At 61.7% G+C, this 18,226-nt stretch overlaps 1 protein-coding gene across 4 annotated transcripts in view; it reads left to right on the top strand.

Moving 5' to 3' along the window:
• FCSK (fucose kinase) overlaps positions 1-17,293 on the top strand; it is a 36,663-nt gene extending 19,370 nt beyond the window's left edge. For 2 of the 4 annotated variants that reach the window (XM_054049090.1, XM_054049092.1), the window contains 16 exons: positions 1,352-1,471; positions 2,420-2,591; positions 3,640-3,767; positions 4,266-4,367; positions 4,911-5,081; positions 5,479-5,549; positions 6,404-6,768; positions 7,903-8,113; positions 8,927-9,093; positions 9,392-9,619; positions 10,138-10,302; positions 10,957-11,076; positions 12,559-12,746; positions 14,396-14,495; positions 15,949-16,172; positions 16,427-17,293. In XM_054049090.1, coding sequence (XP_053905065.1) covers positions 1,352-1,471; positions 2,420-2,591; positions 3,640-3,767; positions 4,266-4,367; positions 4,911-5,081; positions 5,479-5,549; positions 6,404-6,768; positions 7,903-8,113; positions 8,927-9,093; positions 9,392-9,619; positions 10,138-10,302; positions 10,957-11,076; positions 12,559-12,746; positions 14,396-14,495; positions 15,949-16,172; positions 16,427-16,552 — 2,658 coding nt within the window. In that variant the 3' untranslated portion in view covers positions 16,553-17,293. Of the gene's footprint in view, positions 1-1,351; positions 1,472-2,419; positions 2,592-3,639; positions 3,768-4,265; positions 4,368-4,910; positions 5,082-5,478; positions 5,550-6,403; positions 6,769-7,902; positions 8,114-8,926; positions 9,094-9,391; positions 9,620-10,137; positions 10,303-10,956; positions 11,077-12,558; positions 12,747-14,395; positions 14,496-15,948; positions 16,173-16,426 lie in introns of those variants that run through there. The other 2 variants (XM_054049091.1, XM_054049093.1) reach the window with 2 other exon arrangements.
• Positions 17,294-18,226: the final 933 nt, after the last annotated feature.

The following is an 18,226-nucleotide window of genomic DNA, read 5'->3' as shown; positions in this document are numbered from 1 at the left end:
AGGTCCTTCCAGTCCAGTGCTCTACTCACTAAGCCTGACTGTCGTCCCAGCTAGGGTACCTGCTATAGCAGGCGAGCTAATCCTGCTCCTGCTGGGGACAGGACAGAGAGCCGATGTTACAGGCTAGGGTACCACGGGGTGCCTGCTGCCTGACCTGACCGAGCCATGCCACCCCAGGGTAGGGGGACCAGACAGCAAGAGTGAGAAAGCGGGAGAGGGGTGGGGGGGTAATAGGCGCCTATATAAGACAAAGCCCTGAATATCGGGACTGTCCCTATAAAATCAGGACATCTGGTCACTCCCGCAGGGAGACACAGCACCAGCCCTTTTAGAGACAGTCCGCAGCCCAGACAGGGGAGCGGCTGCTCCTGGCCTAGGGCAGGATCTACCTCACAGCCTCCTCCCAAGCTGAAGACACCACGGGCTTGTGCTGTCCCATGAGCCAAAGGGGAGTCGCCATCAGCAGGGTCGGATTAAGGCAGGGACTTTAGGGGCTGCATCGGCTCAAGGGGGGCCCCGCAAAACCAAATCACAGGCAGTGCTCTCTGGGGTGCACAGGCTGCCTGCCCTGGCCCCACACCGCTCCCAGAAGCAGCTGGCTGCTCACATCTCTGTGACCACTGGCGGGGGGAGGCGGCTCCATGCACTACCCCCGCTCCCACCACTGTCCCCGCAGCTCCCATTGGCCGGGAACCAGGGGTGGCGCTTGCGGGCGCAGGCAGCGCACAGAGACACACTGTCCCCCTCCCTGCAGGGGCGTGCAGAGACATGCCAGCAGCCAGCCACTTCTGGGAGCAGCATGGCGCCAGGGCAGGCAGGCAGCCTGCCTGAGCCCTGTTGCGCCACCGGCTGGGAGCCACCTGTGGTAAGCGCCTCCCGGCCAAAGCCTGCACCCCACACCCCCTCCTGCACCCCACGCCCCGAACTGCACCCAAACTCCCTCCCAGACCACTCTCACTCTCCTGTACCCCAACACTCTGCACCAGCCCGGAGCTCCTCCTGCACTCAAGCTCCCTCCCAGACCATGCACCCCCTCCTGCACCACAGTCCCCTGCCCCAGATCAGAATCCCCCTCCTGCACCAAATTCCCTCCCAGGAAAAAGACTTGTATACAGAGGTCTCACAAAATTTAATAGCCCTGGGCCCACAGGAGAGTTAGTCCGGCCCTGGTCACCAGCCACCACCAGCAGAAGGGGTTAGCATCAGTAACTCTAGGGGGTGACATAATCACACACCAGCACGCAGGCCTGAGTCTGCCCACTAGAGGCAGCAGTGAGCAGCAGGAATGCTCTACATGGCCCCCAGGCGTAAATTGCAGTGACACCCCACCCAGCCGGCTCTGTGGTTTCAGGTGTGCGGGGTCGTCTTCTTCTCCTCGGAGACCGCAGAGCAGCTCCTGGCCACGCACGTCATCCCTCCTCTGGATGCCTGCACCTACCTGGGCCTGGATTCGGGGGCCCAGACCATCCAGGTGATGCTCTCAGCCGTTCGCCAGTGGCGGTGCTGAAGGGTGCCAGCCACAAGGAGAGCCGCCCTCACCTCTCCATAGCTGTCTAAAGCACTGCCAGGCCAATCAGCCCTTCCTTCCCCCCTCCCCCCAGCAGATGGGTCTGACGGGGGCAGAGGGAGACCCTGGAACCAAGGGTTAAATCAGCCCATGCTGGCGTCAGGTGACCAGCAGGGGGCACTCTGTGCACGTGCAGGATCATGGCTGATCGTACCTCCCCAACTCCCCGTGGTGGAAACTTCTCTGCACCCCACTCCCCAGCCGAGTAGCAGGGTGTCCCCTGGACAGGGTTCTGTTGTCTGCCATGCAGGGAGCCGAGTCTCCGGGAGTGCTGCGGGGGCAACACACAGCTCTGGGGCCCATTTTATCACCCCACGTCCTGTCCTCCAGACCCCATGCAGCAGCGCGAGCTCCCCCTGCCACCTCCTCCCCATGGGGCTGCCCCTGGGACAGCCCCCTACCCTGCCCTCCATCCCTGGGGCTGAGGACGGAAGTCATCCTACTTGCCCTTTGCCCAGGGAGGGGCAGGGCAGAGAGATGCCAACTGTCTGTGGCAGCCATCTTGCTCCAGTCACACAGCTCCCGAACCAGCCAGTGCTGGCTTCTCTTGCCATTCCAAGGGCCAGGTGCTGCTCCGTCCCAAACCCTGCTCATTGGCACAGCCTCAGGGTCTGTCACCCCTTTTCTTTTGTCCTCCCTTGGAATCCCCAACTCCAGGAGCCCTGCCCCTCCCTGGCACTCACACCCCCTCCCCGGCAGTGCTGTCACCGCTGTATCCAGTGTGAAGCCCACCCAGTGTAGACACACTGCAGTCACAGTCTCCAGCCTGTGGGTCAGAGCTGGAGGGCACTGCTCGGCAGGGCTGGGGGGGTTGCACAGACTGAGCATTTCCGGTTCTCTGCCTCCCTCCAGCTGTCCCTGTTCTTCGATATCGTGCTCTGCATGGCCGACGGGGTGACTGAGGAGGACTTTGTGACTGGCAGGATCCGGGAGGTGGGCAGCGGCCATGCCAAGGGGACGGCGGCCCTGAGGAGTGCCCGCTCCGTGCTGTGGAAGGCCCTCCATGCCATCCCTCTCAGCATGGGTGAGTGCGACCCCCCCTGAGCGCTGCCCCAGCCCCTCATGCCTGCCCACTCTGGCTAGAGTTCTCTGGGGCCTTGGTAGCCACCGCGTGTCCCAGCAGATGTTCCTTGGCTGGTATCTTGCCGAGGAATTGGGGATAGTCTCTAAAGACACCAGCGGCCTGTTTCCTCCCCCGCCGTTCCTCCGAGGACTGTTACAACTCAGAAGCCAGGCAGGTTTAGTTCTGGTCGGTGTGTGGAGGGGAGGCCTCAAAGGAGCCACCACAGTGGAGCTGGCAACTGTGCTCATTAGAAACAGGACATGGCTGGTCCCAAAGACTCTACGGTTGCTGGGGAGACGCGGGCTGTCAAGGGGTGCTTTGTTAGTGTATTGAGGATTTTGGCACGTTTCCGTCAGTCCCACATGGGGCTAGGGGGCGCTGTGCCCCGAGTGCATGCCCCGGCAGCATGTCGCTGGCGTCGCCGGCCGCCCTCTGTAAGGGAAAACAGGGCCCCGGTCTGCCAGGAGTTATTAAAAGAGCCTCAGCAGGGTAAGCAAGAACTGACTGCTTGGCTTGTATCACTTCAGTGCCTTGTCATCTAACCCACTGGGGGCGTGAGGGGCTGCGCATGTCCCTGCCGTGCCCTGGCTGGCTGCCGCGCGGAGGTGTTTGGACTGCGCTCGGCGTCTCCCCCTGACCTCCTCTCTCAGCTCGTGCGTGATGCCGAGTTTGCTCCTCGGGATCTCGTTGGTGGGCATCAGCTGCCAATCACAGCCAGATGCCAGGGCTGACCCCTTCGGTCTCCCGCTGGGCGAGGCCCTCCCTGCACTCTGGCCTGGGTTCAGTCCAGCACCCACCCTGCTGGGTGGTGCCCGGCTCATGGCGCCCAGAGGGGAGGGGATGGCCCTCTGCCAGAGACAGAGTGCTCCTACCCCTCCACTCCCCTGCCCTCCCCACCTTGATGGACCCCTGGCGCCAGCCAGGCCCCCATCCCTTGCAGCCTGGCTGCCACCCCAGAGATCTGCTGGCAGTGCATTAACGGTGTTGCCTCTCTCCTGTTTCCTGGCAGCGTGTATACCTGACGGTTGCTATGACTACATGACTATGGCCGCTAGCGACCACATCCACAACCTGACGCTTCGCACCAGCTCCGCCAACGCCCTCCATTTCCGCAAAGTGGCGCATTCCCACATAGCTGTAGGTACCTCCCGTCCCAGCCCCCAGTGTGCCCCTCCCCCTGGCATCTCCTTTCCTGCCCCCACTGCCCTGGGGCACCAGTGGCATCTGGACCTGCTCTGAGACAGCATAGCGGGAAAGACGCCAGCACCGTCTACACTACTACCCCATCCCTGTGGGAGAGGCAGTGTGGCCTGCGGGTCGGGAGACCTGGGCTGTGTTCCCAGCCTGGTCTTGGACCTGCTGGGTAGCCTTGGGCAAGTCATTGCTCTTCGCTGGGCCTCAGTTCCCCTTCCCCACCATGTCTGTGTTGGCTGCTGTCAGCTGTTTGGCGCAGGGCTGGGAGCCTAGGACAGCGGGGCCTCTGGTGCTCCCCTAACCCTCCATCAGTGCCACCTCCATGCGGGACCTTCAGAGAGTGCTCAGTACTCCTCCCCAGCTCCCTTTCTGCCCTTCCCCCTCTGCCCCGCCGGGCTCCTCTCCCCCACTGCTGAGCGCTGGTTCCTTCTGCTCCCGCAGCAGCCCCAGCTCCTGGAGGACGGCTGCTCCGTCACCAACAGCCTGCTGGAAGGAGCCGTGCGGGTGGAGCCCGGAAGCGTTCTCCAGCACTGCCACCTGCAGGTACAGCTCCCTCCCCATCCCGCTCACTTGGCTGGGTCCCTGGGGGTCAGGCGCTTCCCAGGCACAGGGCTGGATCGCCCTATGGCTTTGGACTCTCGCTCTAACCAGCCTGGGGCCTGGCTGCTGGGGCCCCCTCTCTCTGCATGTTCAGGCCCAGGCGGATCCTGGGTCTCTTCCCCCAGGCGCTTCAGCACACCCGCCCCAGCTCCTCTCCCGATGCGTGACCTTGTGTCCAGGAGCTCTAGGGAGTGAATGCAGGACTCCCACAATATCCCCCCTTGCTAGATTTTACCAGTGACCATCTCTGCCCCCCCGGCCGTGCCACTATTCAAAGCACGGCTGTGTATGGTACATGGAATTGAAAGTCTTTCTGAGCCTTCAGCTCCCTCTGGGGGTCCCCGGTGCTGAAGGGTGACCACAGACCACCATGACGGGCTGGTTGTGACTAGATTAGAGGGAGGGGCTTCCCAGAGCTCTGATGGGGGTGGGGATCTCCGGCACCGCCCCGCGTTTCTGGAACAGGCCATTTTGTCGCCCTCCCAGGGACCCTTGCAGATAGGCTCCGGCTGCCTCCTCACAGGGCTGGACGTCTCCTCCTCGCCTGCCCTGCAGCGCTGCCGGCTGCACGACGTGGTCCTGCAGGGGCACGCCATCCGGCTGCGGGACGTGCTGCGCCAGGTGTTCACCCTGACTGGGCGCCACGACGACTGGCAGGTGCTGTCTGAGACCGGGAGGGGGGGGAGAACCCGGGGATAGAGCTCCGAGGGTCATGTGACCTCCTAGGTGACCAGTCACACCTACGGGCTGCCCGCCATCTGTTTCCCCTGCTGCGGGGCCCTGATGGGGGTGCCTGGGGGGAGGAACGTTCCCCTATGGGGGTGCAGAGGGGACCATCTGCCAAGGAAACTGGGCACAGGGGGCCACCCATGGGGACTGAGTGCTCTGGGGGAGGAGCGAAGGCCAGGGACGCTGCCCTGCCTCCCTGAGAGCCAGGGCGGGGTTAACATAGGGCCTGCCACCAGGAGAGGGCAGAGATCACCCCACAGCGGTGGTGCGAGTCCTGTCCCCTTCTAGCCCCACTTCTCACTGTCTCCTCTCTCCCCCCTCACAGAGCCCTGCCGGGGAGGCCGGCACCTACCTGAACGTGCCCTGGGCTGAGTTCTTCCACAGGACGGGGATACGGTATGTGCCAAACAAGCTGGGCAGAGAAGGGTCCCGGATAGGGCACAGAGTGAGCCAAGAGCAACTGCTTTCCTCCCCTGCATTGCGCCTGGACTCTGCTCGGCTGAGACCTGGGAAACTCGCTCTGTAATGCTGCCTGGAAATGCCTCGGTGCAAATGGAAAGGGGCAGAGAGGAGCTGCCTGATGCACTGGCCTCCAGAGCGCTGAGCCAACTCCTGGGGGCCCAGTGGGGTAGAGCGAGGCCTACATGAAGCCAGCACGCTAAAGCAACCTGTGCTGCAAGAGGCTGGGACGAGATCACTGGGAGCTTCCCCGCATAACGAGCACGTGTATCTACAGCGCCTCCTGCTGGGAGAGGCTGGCAGGGCTGGAGCTGTGCGCCCCTCACTGTCCTTATAGGGGTGCACATGGCACCTCCTGCTGGGACAGGCTGGCAGGGCTGGAGCTGTGAGCCCCTCACAGCTGGTCTCCTTAGCGCATTTCCCTCCAGCTGGCCGAGGAAGAGGCTACAGTGGTTCTGCTGACTCCTGCTTTCAGTCTGGGTGGAGGAGGCTCCATCCCAGCTGTGCAGAATGGGGGCAGGGCGGTGCAGCAGCTATCAGCCTGGGCACGGGGCTGTCCAGCTGGTGAGGAGGCAGCAGAGAGCTGGCAGGAGCTTCAGCTCCATGCTTCCTTCTCCCCGTGCCTTAGGGAGGTGCAGGCCTCTCAGGATCTGCTTTCCCTGGGGCAGAAATGAGGCTCTCTTTGTAGGTGGGGAGGCTAGAGGGGCAGGTGCTCACTGCCTAGGCCTCCTGCCCCCATTGCACGTGGCCGCGTGGTGCCCGCTCTCTGAGGCTGCTTCTCACTCCATCAGGGAGGGGGATATCTGGGGCTCCGAGGTCCCCCGGAGGAGCCGCTGCCTGCTGAACGCCCGCCTCTTCCCCGTTCTGCACGCTGCTGAGCCCCTGGGGGTCCAGGACGTGCTGTGGTTCCTGGGCTCCCAGGAGGGCGAGGGGCTGGGACGGTGGCGAGCCTCGTGGCGCATGTCCTGGGAGCAGCTGCTGATGTGCCTAGACCAGGAGGCGGAGCTGGCATCCCGCCGGGCACTCTTCTTCCGCCAGGCCCAGGGCAAGCTACGCAGGGTGCTGCTGGAGCACAGGGACTGCAGCCTCCTGCCACTGATCCGCACCGCCGTCAGCGAGGGCTACCAGGAGGCCGTGCTGAGCACTCTGGACCAGGGTGAGAGTTGGGCGGGGCGGCTGCCTGTGACCTTCGGGTCAGCCATACGTGCTGCTCGGGGGCGTCCGGATGCAGACTCCAGCCCTGCAGTGATTTAGCCCCCGTGCAGGCCCACGAGTGCTGGGGGGGGGCCCTTGAACACGGCCAGTCCCTCTCCCTTGCTAAGCAGGCTGTGCAGTCCGTACAGCGGCCAGGGGACTATCACTGGGATGTCAGCCCAGAGGCCCGCTGGATTCCATCTTTGCGGATCACATTGTGCGTCTCTGAGTCCCTCCTGCTGTCTTTGCAGTTGGCTACAGGGCGTTCTTCGGGTCCCAAACAGCTGTTCGGACTATGCCACAGTCCTCCCCCTGCCCCACCATGCACTCACCTCTGGAGAGGAACGTGGCCACTTTGAACATCCCTCAGGCACGTGGCTTACAGAGGCTGCCGGAGGGCAGTTTCCTCCCGTTCTCGCTAGCGAAGCCGTGTGGAAGCCAAAGCCTGAGTGCACTTTCCGTTGTGGCAGACAGCAGGTTTCCAGCTACCCTGAGTGGGTGGAGCATGCTGGGTAACAACATGCAAATAAGTAGCGCCAAGCAAGTCCCTTCTGCTCCTGGAATTGCCAGGCCTTGCGGGCTTTGGAAAGTGGAGCTGGGCTTGCCCCGGCTAGGTGGGCTACCAGAGCCTAGGTTCATTCTCGGTGTGCTGCAGGAAGGTGCCGGCTTGAGCGCCTCTATCTCCAGAACAGGCACTGCACTGGCATTGGCGGTGCCAGCTTCTGTCGGCTGCCCCAGCTCAGTGCCCCACCCCCAGTTAGCACGAGGGAGGAGTTCACTCCAGGCCTCATTCAGCCCTTGGATCCACCCAAGATAGTCAACGAGGGAGTTGATGATGATGATGATGGTGGGTCATGGGCTGTGGGCACTGGGCTGAGACCCAGCAAACTCATTCTACTCAGGGACCACGGGGGCATGCTCTGGTTCAGGACAACTGTAGATAAGTGGCTGGAGGGGCTTAGGGGGCAGAGGAAGAAGGTAACTGTCGTGCTAGATGAGGAGGGATGAAATCCTGCCGTGGACAGCGGCCCTCTAAGTCTCCAGCCTGCTGGGCCATGACTGGCTGCCGCTCTGATGGCTTCCCTTTGCTTTCCAGTGGCATCTGTTGCCGCTGACCCTGGGGTGGCAGCCCGGGCTCTCGCCTGCATCGCCGATGTGCTGGGCTGCATGGCCAAAGGGGATGGGGGCTTACGGAGCGGGCCAGCCGCCAACCGGGAGTGGGCCCCGGCCTTCCAGCAGCTGGAGAGAGGCGACATTGCTGAGGGAGTGAAGGCGCTCGCCACAGAGAGGAGGAAATGGCTGGGCAGGTATGGCTGGACGCATTGGGCTGCTGGGCCCTTGGTGCCCGGGGGCCAGCGGGGGTGGCAGAGATGTTGTGTTGGGGGCCGTGGCGCTGGGCTTGCCTCCCTCAATGGACCGGGGTTCCCCACAGGGTCTGCAGGGATGTCATTTCCATTTTGCCGCATTTCCAGCCGTCTCAGGGCCTTTCTGCAGCGAGCAGCGGGGTTTGCTGTGAGGTTCCAGGGCTGTCAGCCATCCACTGACAGACTGGCCTGATTTTCCACTACCCCCCCTGTAGGTGGTGGACTGATTGCCCCTCCCCACCAGCAGCTTGGGTCCCAGGTAGGGTGACCAGACGGCAAATGTGAAAAATCGGGACGGGGTGGGGGTAATAGGAGCCTATATAAGAAGAAGACCCCAAATCGGGACTGTCCCTATAAAATCGGGACATCTGGTCACCCTAGTCCCAGGTCCTGCTGGAAACCCATCAACTCTCCAGCAGATGCTAAGGACGCTGCTGGGCCCGAGCCCTGTGTCTCTGCAGGGGGCTTTGCGCTGGGCTGGCTGATGTTCCAGGCATCTCCGTCTCTGCAGCCCTGGACTGTGGCTGGGAGATTGGCTAAGGACCCGGCCACACACCAGGTGGTCAGTAACCATGACAACCTGTGCCAAAGGCCGACACGGGCACCACTGCTGTCCTGTGGCCAGTCGAGCGTGTTTCTGCTCAGTGTTGCCAGAGCCGCTAACTGGCCGTGCTGCTGGCATCCCAGGAGAAAGACGGCTCTGATGGTGCCCTCTGCCAGCTGGTGAGCGGTGCCTGTTTCCCCCTGCCGTTTCAGGCCGGCGCTGTTGGTGAGGGCCGCCCGGCACTACGAGGGGGCCGAGCAGATCCTGATCCGCCAGGCTGTGATGTCGGCGTGCCGGTTCATCGGCGTCGGGCGGGAGGAGCCCCCGCCCGTTGGTCACTGGGTGCTGGTGGAGTGCCCTGCCCGGATAGACGTCTCTGGTGAGCACCTCTGGGTGGGAGCAGCTTCCACAGGCCCCAGTTCAAAGGGCTTTCTCTTCTGGCCTGGCCATCATTGGGGCTGGCCCTAGGCTCTGTCCCAGTGTTGGGGTGGATGAGGCAGTGCAGGGCCGGGGCCACGGGGAGCCCTGGTGCGAAGGGAGCAGCGCCCAGGGGGTGGACAGCACTGGCTGTAAAGGGGCACAGTTTGGCAGCATGGAGAGGACAGGAGATGAGGGCTGGTTTGTGGGCGGCCGTCCTGCATGAGGCTCCGTTGAGTGCGCACCCCTCTGCCTTGCAGGTGGCTGGAGTGACACTCCTCCAATCACTTACGAGCACGGGGGAGCCGTGGTGGACATTGCCATCCTGGTGGACGGGCGCCGACCAATCGGGGCCCGGGCCCGGCGCATCGCCGAACCGGAGCTCCGGCTGGTCAGTGCTAGCGGCGCGCTGGAGGGCGAGGTGGTGCTGGAGCTGGTGTGCCAGGACCTGGAGGACCTGCAGGATTACTGCCAGCCCCACGCACCAGGTAAGACCCACCCCGCTGCTCAGGATCAGGGCTCACCAGCTGCTCTGCTGGTCTGGGCCTCGACTCCCCCCTGTGCAATGGGTGACAGCCCTGCCCTGCCCCCCCCGGGGGGGGGGGCGGTGATAAGAGAGGCCCAGGCTGGAGGCCTGCGTAGCGGGGGATGGAGACGCTCGTCCTGTTGCTGCTTGTTCCGGACAGTGAGGCCATTGGCACCTTTCCCTGCCAGCAGCCCCCCCACAATGAGCCAGCAAGTCCCCCTGCCCCCTCCTCCAGGACCTGCTGTTCTGTGCCGCGGGGAGAGCAGGCCTCCGAGCCTGGACAGCTGGGGCTGCGGCTCTGCCCTCGCCCTGCTGGCCTGGGTGGGGTCGCTATGAGCACCCGCCTGTCAGGAGCTTGGGTTAATGGGTGATCCAACAGCCGTGACCTGGCCGGGGCACCATGTTAGTCTGCTGGCAGTGAAGGGGTTAAACCAGCAGGGGCTGGTGGCCAGGGCATGGCTGCGCTGACCAGCCTTTCAGGGCTTCCCCTCTCCTTTCCAGGCGCCTTGCTGAAAGCGGCTTTCATCTGCACCCAGATTGTCACCCTCGCTTCCCAGAAGCCCTTGCAGGCCCAGCTGCTGGAGTGCTCTGGTGGAGGGTTTGAAGTGCACAGCTGGTCCAGCCTGCCCCACGGATCTGGCCTGGGTATGTTCGTGGCCCCCGTTTGCACAGGGCACAGTCTGGGCAGCGAGCGTAGGGATCCCTAGACCAGGAGAGCTCTGGGCCTCGACCTCAGGTCCGTAGGAGGCTACAGGAAAGTCGTTCACAGCCATAACCAGCCAGGCCCACCCTGGTCACGTTCTCGGGGCTGGCGGGTCTCTCCTAACAGAGTGCGGGACATTGAACAGCAGCGTGGCTGGGGCTGGGGCTCCCCCAGCCGGGCACTCAGGAGAAACTCGCTCTCCCACAGCACTGCAAGGTCTGCACTGAGAACAGGCTGGCTCCCGGCCTCCTGCTTGGGCAGAGCACACTGGACGCCCTGCAGGAGGAGCCAGGGGCTCGGCCGCTGGGGAGGGATCCAAGCTTCTTTCTGTGGCTTCCTTGCTGGGCTCTGCAGGCCAGTCCCCTCCGGCCGGGCAATGCAGAGCATGGGGATTGCAGGGGCACCCAGCACAGAGAGCTGCTTACGTCCTCTTGCGTCTCTGCAGCTGCTCTGGGAGGTGGGGATGTAACCTAGCTATGGCCCCCACGGCCTTGCCCTGCCCTGCGGGGTGCTGGGTCATTTCATGGGCCATGGCTGAGATGTTGTCCCCATGCACCCTCTGCCTCACCTCCCTGACCCATCTTTGGCTCCTCCAGGCACCAGCAGCATCCTGGCTGGGGCGGTGATGGCGGCGCTGTATCGGGCGGCTGGGAAATCTGCCAACGCAGAGTCCCTCATCCATGCCGTGCTGCACCTGGAGCAGGTGCTCACCACAGGTAACGGCACAGAGACCAGTGGCGGGGGGCCTGCCATGGCCTGGCCCGGCTGCCTGAATGGACCCCCTGACCAGGTGTGCGGCATGAGTCTGTGGCAGCTGGGGTACGCCATCCCAGGCTGCCTCTGCGCTGCCCAGCCCTGGCCTGTCAGACCCACTGCCTCTCTGCCATTCCCGCTGCCCTGCCTAGGGGCCCGGCCTCGCCACACAGCTGGAGGTTTGAACTGTCCCGACGGCCCCATGGCCCCGGCTGCTCGGGCCCATTATTCTGCCCTGCTGGTTCAGGCTGTCTCTGCAACAGGCAGTGTTAACCCTCGTGGTGCACGCTGCCTGCACCCCTACTAGCCCCCACAGGGGCTGTTTGATCAGTTCCCTGTCCCCAACCAAGCAGCCCGCCTTCCTCTCCCCCACAGCCGGCCCCTCAGCACCACGCTGCCAGGGCCTCCCCCAATATCCTGCCTGTTGGACTCCTGGGGGACTTCTGCACCTGCACATTCAAAATTCTGCACCCAATATTTTAAAATTCTGAAAATGTTATTTGTCAAAATAACACAATATAATCATGCCAGTTTCAATTTATTTCAAAATACCTGTCAGCAAGTCTGTCGGTAACAATCCAGACAACAAAAAAGATTCAGGAAATGTTTTTTGACAAATAGATTCCTCACTAGGCTTATTAATTCAGAACTTCGAGTAATAATTCATTTAAACTGTAATTCAGAAACGTATTTCCCGCTCTGTTCAAAAGCAGCGCAAGGGCTCGTGGGCGTCAGGGGTAGCAGAGGAGCTGAGGGAGAGGGAAGGAGCCTGGGAGTGAACCTGGAGGGTTGCTGGGTGTGGGTGGGAGAAGTATGGAATAGATTTGTGGGGGAGGGATTGTTTGGGAGTTGGAGAGCCTCCCTCATGCAGACCCTGGCTGACCTGTAGCCTCTCCCATTCAGTCAGGCACATCTGCCCCTGTCCCCAAGTGTCCCTGCACCCCACACTCCTCCCCATCCCCCTCCCATTCAGCCCCTGGCTCTGCACCCCCCTCCCATTCAGCCCCTGGCTCAATGCTGCCACCCCACTAGCTCCCGTGCCGCCGCCTCAGACTGTCCCCCTCACTAGCCCTTCTGAACTCATGTGACACCCCCCCCCCCCAGCAGCCGCATGTGCCCCGCTCTGTCCAGTCCCTATAGCCCACGTCTGCTCACCTGGCCACGCCTCTGCCCCCTCCCCCTCCATGGCTGGCTGCTCCAACCCATGAGCCTGCTGCCCTCTCTTCAGGCGCCACATCAGCCCCTGTGGGGCTGAAGGTGTAATTGCAGCTTCCCTTCACCTCCCCGTCGGAATCAATTATTCTGCAGAGGAAAGAAAAATCTGTGGGGGACATTAATTCTGCGCTTGCACAACGGTGCAAAATTCCCCTCAGCTGCAGGGCTGGGACTGAAACCATTAGCGTCCTTGTGGCCTGCTGCTGTGTAACGGGCCCTGTTGCTGGCAGGAGGAGGATGGCAGGACCAGGTTGGCGGGCTTGTGCCAGGCATCAAGATCGGGAGGTCGAAGGCCCTGCTGCCCCTGAAGGTGGAGGTGGAGCAGATCCCCGTGCCGGAGGGCTTTCCCCAGACCCTGAACCAGCACCTGCTCCTGATTTACACAGGGAAGACTCGGCTGGCCCGCAACCTGCTCCAGGTAAAGCATGTGCCCCTCCATGCCTCAGGGGGCACTCCCCACCCAGCCCCCAGCAAGGCCACAGCAGGCGTGGGCAGATCTAGCAGCCCTCTCCAACACCAGTTCAGCCATAGCTCTCCCAGTGCTCTACAGAGCAGGGTCACTCCCCTCCCTGGTCCACATCTGAGGGCCAGAGCTGGGAAACGACCTGCTCCTGTCCCATGCAGCTGAGCTGAGCCTAGTACCCTGCTCCCAGCCCCCTGCTTGGTTCATTGGCCCCAGCTTTATTAAGACGTTACTTTAGGACCCAGGTGCCCAGCCATGGACCCAGCCCCTGCTGCGCTAGGTGCTGTACAGACACAGGACAGCCAGACGGCCCCATGCCGCACAGTTGTTGTGGCTCATTGCAGGGGATTGGCTGCGTCCCTCCCTTGGCTCTGTCCCCGCTGCAGTGAAAGTGAACGCTGGCTCCCAGGAGCAGCTGTCCAATGCTCAGTGGGAAGGTGGCTGGTCAGAAATACCCAGTACAAGGGGACAGTGCCCAGGGCTGGGCGGGGATACTGAGTCACACTGGGATTTTCTTTATTTGTAACTCATAGAAACAACCTGGGCGCGCATTCCCATGCTCTGGAGACCAGCTCACAGCGCCCGCAGGACGGGGGTTTCCCCTAAACTGCTCCGCATAGAGGCCAGGCTGCAAATCATTCTCACACACCACCTCACGATCCCGCTCAGCAATTGGGCTCCCCATGGGGACCCCTGCCCCACACTCCCTGCTAGCGGGGCGCAGCTCCAGCAGCCGGGGAGCCGTAGGCAGGGGAACAGCAGAATCTGGGCCCAGTGCCAGCCTGCAGCACTCTGTGCCCAGCCCACAGGACAGCCAGGTGCACATCAGCAGGAACAGAGCGCAGGGCTGTCGGACAGCAGCTCCCACCTCTAACGGCAGAGCCCTGCCCGACGATTGGTTCCAGTGCGTGGAACGTAGCTGCTGGAAGCGAGAGTTGGGGGTCACTCAGCAGGGGCCTAAAGTACCCAGCGCCCTGCCTCTCCTGCTCAAGTCACGGCTGGGGGGGCTCTGAGGCAGAGGGAGTCCATGCAGCATGGTGGAGACGGGCCTTAACCTGAGCTCCTGCCTGCACTGGGGGAGGGAGGAGGTATTAAAGCTCTCAGAGGAGCATGGGGTTGGCCTTGCCTTGCCCTCCGCAGTAGGGGGTGAGGCTCGCTGCCACCCCAGGCCTGGCTGAGTCCCCAGAGAACGTCTGAGCCAGGGGCCCTGCAGAGCCGACTGTGGCACCTCTGCCCATTTCCCTTCAGTTACACGTGCTGCCGCTCCCTGTTCAGTCCCGAGCTGGTTCAGGTGCTGGGGCCAGGTCACAGCTGGATCCAGGGCCAATAGCCCAGCCTCAGGGGTTAAGTCCCGGCTCCAGTTCCTGCCTCCCAGCACGGAGGAGCCGCCCTCTGGCCATCACAGGACCCCTCCCCCCTTAGGATCCCTGGCCCAGCAAAGCTGCCAGGAGCTGCACTGAACAGGTGTGAAACAGGCACTCTCCTGCTTTCCTTGTGCACCCCAAGTGCCGGGGTATGTGGCAGCAGCAGGGCAGGGCCCCTCGGGCTGGGAAGGCCAGGTGAAGGTGAAGGTGATGCAGTTCATGGCTGGCCTCCCCTTGCAGGACGTGCTCAGGAACTGGTATGCCAGGCTGCCAGCTATCGTGCAGAACGCCGACGCCCTGGTGAGCAACGCGGAGCAGTGCGCCCAGGCCTTTCGGCAAGGTAAAACAGCCGCACGCTCAGCTCCTGAGCCTGCCCTGAGTGCGTGGCCCCACGGCCTGGAGAGGGGGTGCCCCTGCTCTTGTGGCTAAGGGCGTACATGCTAGTGCTGCTGGGGCTAGCAGGCAGGAAAGGCACCACGGCTCCTGGGCTGTACAGATCCCTTGGCTGGCCCAGGCCTAGCCGCGATGGGATTTGTCCCCTAGGAGCCCAGCTCCAGCCTAAGCACGGCGGCTGGCCTGCATTGCCTGCTGGGACATTGAAGAGGAAGGCAGCTGCCGTCTGCTCCGTTTCATGCCAATTCCATGGACGCCTCCTGCCAAGGCAGCCCTGCTCCGATGCCTTTAGCGCAGTTCCCACTTGTGCTTAGGAAACAGAACAACAGCTCTGTCAAGGTGGGCTGGGAGCCGCAGTGCTGGCTAGGATGTGATCAGGGTGCCACAGGGCCATGCCTTCATAGGGAGCCCCAGAACCCCACAGGTGCACCCAAGAGCTGGCTCCAGGGCTGCTCCTGCTGGGGCACTGTGCTTACAGCCTGGTTAAACTACGGTTTTGATCAGTCGTTTCCAGCCGCTGCATGTCGATGAGCCCTAACACCGCATCAGCAGAGCAAATTGCTTTCCCAGTCCGTTCCCCCCACCATGTAGCAGACCGTACAGGCCAGCGCCCCCCCAAGGCGAGCCCTGCTCTTGCTGGGGTGCAACTGCAGCTGGGTTGAAACGTTGGAAAAAAGAGCAGAAGCGCTGGCGGCTTGTTACTGGGGCGTCAGAGGCAGGAGCTTGTGTAACCCCCCCAGAGCGCAGGAGCAGCACATAGATCAGTAGGAACCAGCGGGCGAGTGACCGTACCTCTGGGCTCTTTACATCGAGGTGGACGCCTTGCTATAAAGCAAGCTCGAGATCTAGGCTTGATGCAGCATTTCCCTGATGAGCCGCTGGTCTGATCGAATGGCCCCTTCTGCCCTTAATCCACGACTAGCCACCAAGCGCCAGCCCCCCGACGGCTGGTCTGCAGCGCGGCTGGCGCTGATAGAGGTAGAACTCAGCAGCTTTTCCAAGTCGATGGAGCTTCTACAGCTCAGAAGCTGCCTCGTCTCACCGCAGCCTGAGCCAAGGGGCAGGTTGGAGAAAGAGGGAGCTGCACCGTATTTGCGGTGTCCCTTTTCTGACTACATCTGCCCTAAGAACAGGGAAAGAGCCAGACTCCACCCCCCTTTCCCCAGTGGAGCATTACAGATATGCAGACTTGGCTAGCAAGGGGGGCTATGGCGTTCACCACCAAGCGGGTGCAATGCTGGGGTATCAGGCCAGCCAAGCGGATCATTTAGTTCTGATAGCACTGGCAGGGCCGACCCTGCCCACGGCCCCTGCGAGACCAGGGGTGGGGAACCCTTAGGGAACAGCTGTAGCTCTCCTGGGCATAGACCAATTCTTGGCATTCTCTTTGTCTGCTCTAGGTAACCTGCCTCTCCTTGGAGAGTGCCTGACCCGCTACTGGCAGCAGAAGAAGTGCATGGCCCCGGGTTGTGAGCCTCTGGCTGTCAGACGCATGATGGATGCTCTCCAGCCGTATGTCTATGGGCAGAGCTTGGCTGGAGCTGGAGGCGGCGGGTTCCTCTACATCTTAACCAAAGAGCCCACCCAGAAAGACTTTATACAGCAAATTCTAGCAAACACAGAGGTGAGCCCTGCACGTTCGCTCCCACCCATCTCAGGAGCGATCAGGGCAGCGGATGGCTCTGCAGGGCCTTGCGTGTCCCAGGCACTGCGAGAGGGGTGCAGACTACAGCAGCCTGTGCCACGTGACATGTCGGCCAGGCAGTGGGGAAGGGGTTAGAACTAAGCAAACAGCCCCCCAGTGCTACACCCACAGCTATTACCACATAGCAGCAAGGCCCCCGCTGACGCTTTACTAACCATAATCTTTCATTGTAGGGCCTGGGGAATTTCAGCATCCACACTGTTGAAGTGGACACAGCTGGCTTCTCTCTGCAGCTAGTGGGGAGCGACCCTAAAGCAAGAGGCGACACAGGGAATGAGAGGGCCCAACCAATCATGTGAAGGCCAACGGGCCCTGGTCTTTGTGCACTGCCAGTGAATGTTCAGACAGCCAACCTCCCACGCTGGCGTAATTTGCCACTCACAGGAGCGTCAGGTGAATCTGTCCTGGTTTGGTTTCAATTCAGAGTGACTTCTGGTTTCAGCAGCAGCAGCTGCACAGGTTGCATGATCGTCGCTGTAGAGTACGTGCCTCTACCATTGGGCTGATGGCGCTGGGAAGCCCTCGGCCCTACAGCAGCCTGGGCTAGTGCCTACCACAGAACCAGGCCAGGTTCACAGGCCGGCAGAGGGAAGAAAGGCCCCTCGCTGTTTGACAGCGTCACTGTGCTGGATAAATAGACTTGGCACAATTTGTACTTTTTATCATTTCGACTATCGACGTTCATTTTTAAAAAGAACAGGAGTACTTGTGGCACCTGTTCTTTTTGCGGACACAGACTAACACGGCTGCTACTCTGAAACCGTTCATTTTTAAGCATTTTTACTGTTCATCAATTAAAATGTTCATAAGTGTGGGAAATTCTGGAGGGGTCAGCCGTGTTATTTAATGAGACAGTCCGAAAGTTAAAGCTGTAACCGTTAAAACACAAATCGTGAACATCACGTCAAACTCTGCAAGTAACCTTACATCACACCTCCAAGGCTTCAAGCAGCAGTTTGTCTTACTTTGCCTTTCTCAGGGGTGGGCAAATGTTTTGGCCCAAGGGCCACATCTGGGAATAGAAATTGTATGGCGGGCCATGAATGCTCACAAAATTGGGGTTTGGGTGTGGGAGGGGGTGCGGGCTCTGGTTGGGGGTGCAGGATCTGGGGTGGGGCCAGAAATGAGGAGTTCAGGATACAGGAGGGTGCTCTGGGCTGGGACCAAGGGGTTTGGAGGGTGGGAAGGGGATCAGGGCTAGGGCAGGGGTTTGGGGCATGGGGGGGGGGGGGTGAGGGCTCCAGCTGGGGATGAGAGGTTTGGGGTGCTGGAGGGTGCTCCGGACTGGGATCAAGGGATTTGGAGGGTGGGATCAAGGCTGGGGCATGGGGGGAGGCTCAGGGGTGCAGGCTCCGGGCGGTGCTTACATCAAGCAGCTCCCAGAAGCAGCAGCATGTCCCTCTCTGGCTCCTATGCAAAGGCATGGTCAGGCAGCTCTACACACTGCCCCATCTGCAGGCACCGCCCCTGCAGCTCCCATTGGCCATTGTTCCCGGCCAATGGGAGCTGCAAGAGTGGCACTTGAGGTGGGGGCAGCATGCAGAGCAAAGCCTCCTGGCTGCCCCTACGCATAGGAGCTGGAGAGGGGCCATGCCGCTGCTTCTGGGATCTGCGTGGAGCGGCCCCTGACCCTGCTCCCTGGCTGGAGCGCCCGAGCAGGGCAAGTCCCAGATCTCTCTCCCCAGCGGGAGCTTGAGGGCCAGATTAAAACAGCTGGTGGGCTGGATCTGGCCCACAGGCCGTAGTCTGCCCACTCCTGGCCTATCCGTACATTTCAATCATTGACTGAAATTGTTTTTCATCTATTTGTGTGTACAATGAAATCAATGTTTCAACGTTCGCCAATAAAAAACTGATCCTCCTAAGCCTCTGTACAGCGGAGATGACCACCGCAGTTGCTCGGGTTGTGTGCCTGTATTTTTATATGGACTTTCTGCAGATGGCATCAGTAACTGGGGCCATGGGAATGGTGA

Source organism: Malaclemys terrapin, chromosome 14 (assembly GCF_027887155.1).
Source record: "Malaclemys terrapin pileata isolate rMalTer1 chromosome 14, rMalTer1.hap1, whole genome shotgun sequence".
NCBI classification, from domain to species: Eukaryota; Metazoa; Chordata; order Testudines; family Emydidae; genus Malaclemys; species Malaclemys terrapin.
This window is presented reverse-complemented; position numbering and strand designations above follow the sequence as displayed.